We start from the raw sequence: 7,966 nt of genomic DNA, 5'->3' as shown, positions 1-7,966 counted from the left end.
GTGGAGTCTCTCAGCGAAAGCACAGAGTCGGTGATTCTAAAATCTGATCTGTCTTAAAAAAAAAAAAAAGAAAAGAAAAGAAAAGAAAAAGAACTGGATATTGCAGGATTGGTCAGCTGACACCGTGGCTGCCCGTATGCCTTATTTCAATCTGGGGAAGGATTTATAGTGTTTGGTATTTCCAGACCAGTAACTAGCTAGCTCAGAGAAGCAAGAGAAGATGGGTTTTGTCTCTAAATAATACAGTAAGTGTCTCTGGTGAGTACAATTTACTTTATTTCAAGTTGCAGTAACTATGGATTGTGAACTGGAGATTTGATAGAGATTTGAAGATGATGTTATGGAAGATAAAGGTTTAATGTTTCTGACTTTAATGGTATTCATAAAGTACAAAAAATATTTCTCTCTCTCTCTCTCTCTCTCTCTCTCTAATTGCCACACATTCTATTGTGTTTGTGTATATTATTTTGTCAAAATTGTGATGCAATAGGTATTATGGTGGATTTATGGTATTGTGAGGTGGATTACATAACTTACTGTAAGTCCCCAATGAAGGGCCAGGTCCCAAATGCATCCCTCTGCCTCTGGTAACAGCAACAGTAAAGTTAACTACCCCTAACCAAGGGATGTTTAAATTCATTTTTAGTATACCGGGGTTCTGTGGTTATGTTAGTCTAACAGGGTTAATACCTGTTGCATATGTGCAATCACACACACTCCTGCACAGAGGACACGTCAGGCAACACATATTACCTATGCAGAGCCACAAATGCGTGGCCACCCGCAGTCAGACAGTCAGTTTGGGAAACAAATAACCGGTGTCTCACCACAAACACACAAATACAGCATACCAAGCCATTCACCGATCTTGTTTACTAGTCGAGCCATCACCGCTCTGCAGCAGTCGAGCCATCATTCCATAGATTCCTTTGTAATAGCACTATTTATAGGTTTTGTTAAAAGCCATTTCTGCTCCCAAGTATTGCGCCCCCAAAATATTCACCAACAATAATGAGTGAATAATGGCTATACTTAAAATCTGCTACGTCTACATTAAAATACAGTATAAAGATGTGAAAGACCCCATCGTCTTAAACGTCAATTTTATTTGTGCAACAGTGCCATCTGTAGACCACTGGCAATTCCTCGGTTTGCCCCACAAAGCTCTGCAAGTCAACTTCAATTCCAATGCAATATTGTCAAGTTCTCTTACATAACAATCGTTAACAAAGGATTCACTCTGCGTTTGTTTGACCGAGAAGAGAAGACAGTGCCCTGCCAAGACGTAATCACAGTATTTACTGTATTTAGCTAAATGCGTGGTTTCCTCCCACAGACCGATGCATAAACTAGGCCAACAATGTGAACTCTGTTCCTGTTTTCCTACCTGCCTGTTCTACCATTTTTCTTTCGTTGCCACAGCCTCCTTGGTGAACGGTGGTGGGCGGAAGCATCACACCTGATTTGATTATCAGCTGGGTATTTAGGTGCAGCAGAATCGTTAGAAAGTAAGATGTGAGCTCTCTTGAGGTTGCTATTCTATGAAAGCGGCAGTGTGGCCAATGAGGCCTAAACAGCTTTGACTGGGCTATGTTGTTCGAATGTGTTGATAAAGTCATTCGAAGGGCGGTAAAGTCGTTTAATTGTAATGGTATTGTTTGAAACACTTGTATTCAGTTTTTTATCTATAACTTTTATTAACTTTCAATTGTGGCATTACCCAGTGGTATTATGGGGAAAAAAATAGGGTTAGGTAATGCCAACAACCTAACGATATGATGTGTATCACGATGCAGGGGTCACGATACGATACGTATTGGGATACATATGTATCCCAATACATGGTCTTCAAGAGTCTTCAATGTAATATGTATCCCTATTTTACATTCTTTACATGCATTTTTAATAAGATATCATATCATATCATATGTATATCTAAATGACAACAACCACACCCACCCCATCATCTATAGTTCATCTTATATCACCAAGTAATACTTACCCTTTGTTTGTAAGGCCTTGCGGTGATGCAAAATCACTGTAACCCATACTTTTCTACTACTGTTTATGGATTTGCTTTATCTGTTACACAAATGATTGATTGATTGATTGATTGATTGATTGATTGATTGATAACAATTCAGTAAAAAAAATAAATAAATAAAAAAATAATAATAATAAAAAATAAAAATAAAAAGGTCTTCAGTCAATGTGGTCTAGATTTTACCACCTTTCTAAAAGGTGCATGATCAAAATCCACCTCAGTGATTCCTGGGTTTTGTCTACCTCCAGGCTGTGCACCGAATCAAATCTGAATTCTACCTGGAGCCGGTCAAATTCCATGTTTCGGTTGTTGTTGTTGGTTGTTTTCCTTCAACTCTGTCTGGCTCTGTCCACCTCTTGTAGTTATGTATTTGTAGCGACTTGGTTATTTATTCATTTAGTATTTTTTATTTGTTTGACACGTTGACCTGCAGACAAGAGTGGCTGACAGGGACTAAGCTGAAAGTCTAACAACAAATGACAACATTACCAATAGTTAATAGTGCATGGTTGCACTGAACAGCGTTTTTGTATTTAATGAGATATTTTAGCTTGGAGTTCTGCTCCAATTAGGATCTTTGTCATTCTTAGTGGCAGGAAGACAATTGAAGTGATAATTTTTTGTTATTTATTTTTCCCCCCTAGATGCTACTTTTTTTTCTCTTTTTTTAAATTGTCTTACGTACTCCCTTGTGAGAATCACAGATTAGACAATTTACTCCAAATGCTCGTTTGTTCATTCACCCCCCCTCCACACATTTTAACACTGCATTGGTTGATTTTGCCTGTAAACAAATGTAGTAATCTTGGCAGATCATTGGGTGGCGGTAAAGCACTGCTTGAGGTGGCAAAGAAGTATTGCGCAATTATGGTTACGTCATCAGTCAGCGACGCGTCGATGAGCTGACATTTCAATGACAGGTTGCTTCTTTTGATAACTCGGATGGTAGAACCATAGAACGGGAGCATGCAAAGAACCGCATACCGTGTGTTAAATGACTGGACGAATATGGTCGTCCCACTGATTGCACGGCGGAGCTCAAAAAGCAGAGGTAAGGAAGAAGTGCATGCTTAGAGCGAACAGCTAAAATGCTAAACATGCTAAAAACAAACGTGTAGCGTGGCTTTCTATTTTTACGGCTGTTTCTTACGTTTTCAAAGTTATTAAAGTGTGTCGGGTAGAACGGAGAGAACACACATGTTCATGCGTGGGGCCATGTACCTTGAGCTTAGAACACAGATGCTGAAGCTGAATGTGAATCTATCTTTCCTCATAAATCTGATTACAGCGTCCCTGTGGAGTACACGTAATTACAGTGTGGTCCCGCCCCCGCGTGACAGGACAGAGAAGGAGATGCTTGACCGCATCCTCCGTGTGGACCATGCAGGTGAATATGGTGCCAATCGCATTTACGCCGGCCAGATGGCAGTGTTGGGCAGGTCTCGGACTGGAGCTCTCATCCAGGTAAGAGTATAATTTGTCCTTCACTTCACGATGCAGTCAGAATTCTGACTTGTGACTAGAGATTGAATGACCTTGTGAGATAAGTGGTTCCGATAATGGGTTCATTAGTACTATTTTGTTGTCATGGGTTCATCTCAACTTAATAATATAAAAGAATAATGTTCCTGGAAAGTTGTTCATTCTGTCGTTCCTTTGATTTTCTGCGTCTTTTATTACAGGAAATGTGGGATCAAGAAAAAAAACATCTTGCGAAATTTAATGAAATACTTGCTGAGAACAGAGTCCGGCCTACAGCACTGCTACCACTTTGGAACGTCGCTGGCTATTTATTAGGTTGGTACATCATAACATTGAACAAAAGTGTGATGTCATGTAAATCGAAGTCGTCTGCTTTGTACCTGTATTTCATTTGTAATTGAATGTATGTGTCGTTCATTTGATCAGTTTATGTGATGATGCTTTTAGTAAAGATGTAGTCTCCTTAAATCTGTTTTATAGGGGCATCTACTGCAATGTTGGGCAAGGAGGCAGCCATGGCCTGTACTGTGGCAGTGGAAGAGAGCATCTCTGAGCACTACAACAGCCAGATAAGAACTCTGATGGAGAAGGATCCTGACAGATATACTGAACTATTAAAAGTGAGTGCTCTCTTTTGCTAGGAATATAAAAGAAAATAATAGATATGTATATGCCCCTGTTTGCCGCAGATATTAATTTGTGCATAGAACACAGTCCACCAGTTTATATTTGCTTCAAAATACATTTTACATGTTTGAAAATAATTGGTGAAAGCACGTGCAAAGAATAGGAAAGAACTATGTAGTGTACAATATACAGAATGTAGTGGTAAAGTCTTTTTCACCATTTCAGTTTTATTTTTTTGTTTTGTTTTGGTAATATCACACCTAATATTTGAACTAATATTTCAACTTTGACTCATACAAATAATTCATTTAGAGCAAAAATTTTTAACTTCATGTAAACTAATTTCTTAATGTGACCGATTATTTCAAGTAGTCCAAAATTAAATTGGCTTTATTATTAAAACAAATAATCCTTCCAGTTTAAACTGAAAGTTTTGACTTCATTTTAACTACCGTATATTAGTAGTTCTCAAATAAAGATTTGAGGTTATTATATCCATCCATCCATCCATCCATTTTCATGACCGCTTATTCCTCAGTCCTCACAAGGGTCGCGGGGGTGCTGGAGCCTATCCCAGGTGAGTTCGGGCAGTAGGCGGCGTACACCTCTGAACTGGTTGCCGGCCAATACAAAAAACCTAAAACTAATACAGACACTAACTAAACTAAAACCAAGCATTTGTTAAAGAACTAAAACTAATAAAAAACTAACAGACCTACCTTGAAAACTAATTAAAACTAAATTTAAAAAAACAAAACTCAAAACAAAAGAAAAACTAAAATGAATATTTCCAAAACTATAATAACCCTACTGCCATATTACAAATAAATCTGAATAAATTGGTTTATTTACTGTAGCGTTTTTCTAAATATGCAAAATTTTTAGGAATAAACACAATTTCTCTTCATAACATTATGTGGCCCTTGCGTCCTTCTGATTTTCTGTATGTGGCCCTCAAATGAAAAAGTTTGGACACCCCTGTACTATATGTATGGATGTGGATGGTTATCACATCTTTCTCACAGTACAGAGGTTGTGGTTTCAAATCAGAACTGTGTCTTTGTGTGAACTTTTCATGTGCTTGCTATATTTATTAACTTTAAGGTTAAAACTGAAAGGACTAAAACCAACTCAAGTCTTTTCATTTCGGAAATAATTGAGAAATAAAAAAATATATTTACACAATGTTAAGAATTTCAGGTTGCACTAAATATATTATTTACATGAGACAAAGCTCAAATATAAAGTGTGACAAATTCTTTTTTTTCCCCACTTCATTTTGCAATTGTTCCTTAACACTCAACAATTTTGTCACAAACTGAGTATATAAAAACAAGAAAAACAACAACACGGGGAGTCACATTTCCGTATTAGTAAATAATAATAATAATAATAAGTTTGAGTATTTTTTTTTCTCCACTGTAGTTATGTGTAGGCATAAGAAAGATGCAAAACAAAGTAGCATCTAGTTGTCCGGGTTTCAGTTAGTACTATTTTGTTGACAGTTGAGAGCTGAGTGTGGCTTTAGCCATTCAGCAGACACGCCCATAACGTTTGAGAAATGGAAGTGAGCAGGATTTTTCGCACTTCTGAGGCCACTTTTTATGTATTCTTTCAAATTTGGTAGTGTTGTTAACAACACTCTTTTCTCTGGTGTTTTAGATTTACATATTTATTTTCATTTTATTGGGCCCTTACATTTTTTACCATTCTACTGTACACACGTTTTATTTTTTTTAGCCAATTTGAACAGCAGGTGGCAGTACTATCTACTCAGCCACCCAAGCAACTTGAAGCAAGTTTCTGGATTGAGAGATTGTGGTAGACAAACAGATAAATAATGGATACCAAAAAAAAAAAAGTTACAGCATTTTAATAATGAAGTAGTGGCAATGGCCAGCCCTCAAAGAATAACTGAAATTACATCTTAACAAATGTGAAAAAAAGTTAATTTGACCACTATAATTTTTTAAAAACCATATTTGCAGCTTGACTGCTGTGTGTCACCGTCAGCATACAAACACAGGAGAAGTTTGGTCACATTGCTTTTATTTCCTTCAAAATTATCCATCCATCCATCCATTTTCTTGACCGCTTATTCCTCACAAGGGTCGCGGGGGCTGCTGGCGCCTATCTCAGCTGGATCTGGGCAGTAGGCGGGGGACACCCTGGACTGGTTGCCAACCAATCGCAGGGCACACAGAGACGAACAACCATCCACACTCACACGCACACCTAGGGACAATTCGGAGCGCCCAATTAACCTGCCATGCATGTCTTTGGAATGTGGGAGGAAACCGGAGTACCCGGAGAAGACCCACGCGGGCACGGGGAGAACATGCAAACTCCACCCAGGAAGGTCCGAGCCAGGACTCGAACCGGAGACCTCAGAACTGGGAAGCGGACGTGCTATTCCTTCAAAATTATGGGATATATTTCAACCTGTAGTTGCAGACGGTAAAAAAGCTGATAAACAGGTTTCACTTTCTCGGCATTGTATTTATTAGTGAAACTGAAATTAATCCACTCTGGAAAGTTTAATGAAGCTGGTGCTTTTTCATTTTTTTTTTTTTTTTTTTTTAATTTTTAAATCTCTTATTGGGGTTTATACAGCGGACTTTAATTTGGCTTTGGTTCTGTGTGCGCGTTGTCTGTTTAGGTTATAAAAGAGTTCCGAGATGATGAAATGGAGCATCACGATGTCGGATTGGAACATGATGCTGAATCAGTAAGTATGGGGATCTGTTGGAACAATATAGTGTCGCTCAGTATCTAGAGTGCATATAACAAACCTACACACCCCTGTTTAAAATTTTGGTGATATATATAAATAAGTTTCAAATGTTTTCCTATCATTAATATGGTCCTATATCTGTAAAGTTTACCGGTAGTTGAACACCCTCACCAAAATCTTTTAGAGAGATGAAGTAAAAAATAAACAACTGCGATGATGAAGCTGCAGCAGTGCAGTTTTACACCCTCTTAGAACTGGAAATGTGGTTGTGTTCACAATTAACTGTAATCACATCCAAACTCATGTGAAATGGGAGTAGTAAGCACACGCATGCCACCGTTAAACATACTTCTGATTAATCCCAAATATAATTCATAGTAGGCTTTTCCTGAGCCACAGAGCGCTTCCACGGCTTCAGAGGGATCGCATCTTTAAAGGTATTGGTACAAAATAACTTTCAAGGCATTAAATAAATCATGGAACACAGTGAACACGTTCATCTTCAGTGTAAGGCAATATGGCACAACAGTGACATTTTTACGACCTATGGTGTGTTATAAAAATCTCGAATAAGTGGGGCCTTTTTTAATATATAAAAAAATATGCGACTTTGTGTGGAACCATGTGTGTCTAACAACGGGATATAGCGATGGTTTTCTTGGGCTTCTGTTTTTGGTTGCTAATTTAGATGTTTGTAATTACTATCCTTTTTATTTTAGGTACCTGGATACTGGCTACTTAAAAATGCAATCCAGCTGGGGTGCAAAGTTGCAATTTTTGCTTCTGAACGTGTGTGACTTTTTATAAAATAATAAGAATAAAGTGCTTGTTTTAATACTATATTTGTTTCTGTGGTTATTATACACAATTGCAAGACAAATTAAGTGACCTCTTGGGATTTCCTGACTTTCTGCAATTTCTGATTGCTAAATTGATCATAAAATGTGATCTGATCTTCACATAATTCACCAAAAGAAACAAATTAATAAACAATTTCCATGTTTTTACTGAACACAACACATAAATGTTACCATTCACGGAATGTTCAACTGGACCACTCTGGAAGGTGTATTTTCTTG

At 37.7% G+C, this 7,966-nt stretch overlaps 1 protein-coding gene across 1 annotated transcript; it reads left to right on the top strand.

The window, feature by feature from the left end:
- Nucleotides 1-2,879: 2,879 nt before the first annotated feature.
- On the top strand, nt 2,880-7,727 carry coq7 (coenzyme Q7 homolog, ubiquinone (yeast)). Its single transcript, XM_077524230.1, has 6 exons — nt 2,880-3,095; nt 3,333-3,508; nt 3,727-3,841; nt 4,007-4,146; nt 6,813-6,881; nt 7,607-7,727. The coding sequence occupies exons 1-6, from the start codon at nt 3,011-3,013 to the stop codon at nt 7,682-7,684; spliced, it is 663 nt and encodes a 220-aa protein (XP_077380356.1). The 5' UTR covers nt 2,880-3,010; the 3' UTR covers nt 7,685-7,727.
- Nucleotides 7,728-7,966: the final 239 nt, after the last annotated feature.

Source organism: Festucalex cinctus, chromosome 6, assembly GCF_051991245.1.
Source record: "Festucalex cinctus isolate MCC-2025b chromosome 6, RoL_Fcin_1.0, whole genome shotgun sequence".
Lineage (NCBI taxonomy): Eukaryota > Metazoa > Chordata > Actinopteri > Syngnathiformes > Syngnathidae > Festucalex > Festucalex cinctus.
This window is presented reverse-complemented; position numbering and strand designations above follow the sequence as displayed.

Bases quoted from the DNA above. Each gene is read 5' to 3' on its own strand.
- coq7 (XM_077524230.1), top strand. From the start codon at position 3,011: ATGCAAAGAACCGCATACCGTGTGTTAAATGACTGGACGAATATGGTC. The intron at 4,147-6,812 runs GTGAGTGCTCTC...TTGTCTGTTTAG, and splicing joins GATATACTGAACTATTAAAA to GTTATAAAAGAGTTCCGAGA. The intron at 6,882-7,606 runs GTAAGTATGGGG...TTTTTATTTTAG, and splicing joins TGGAACATGATGCTGAATCA to GTACCTGGATACTGGCTACT.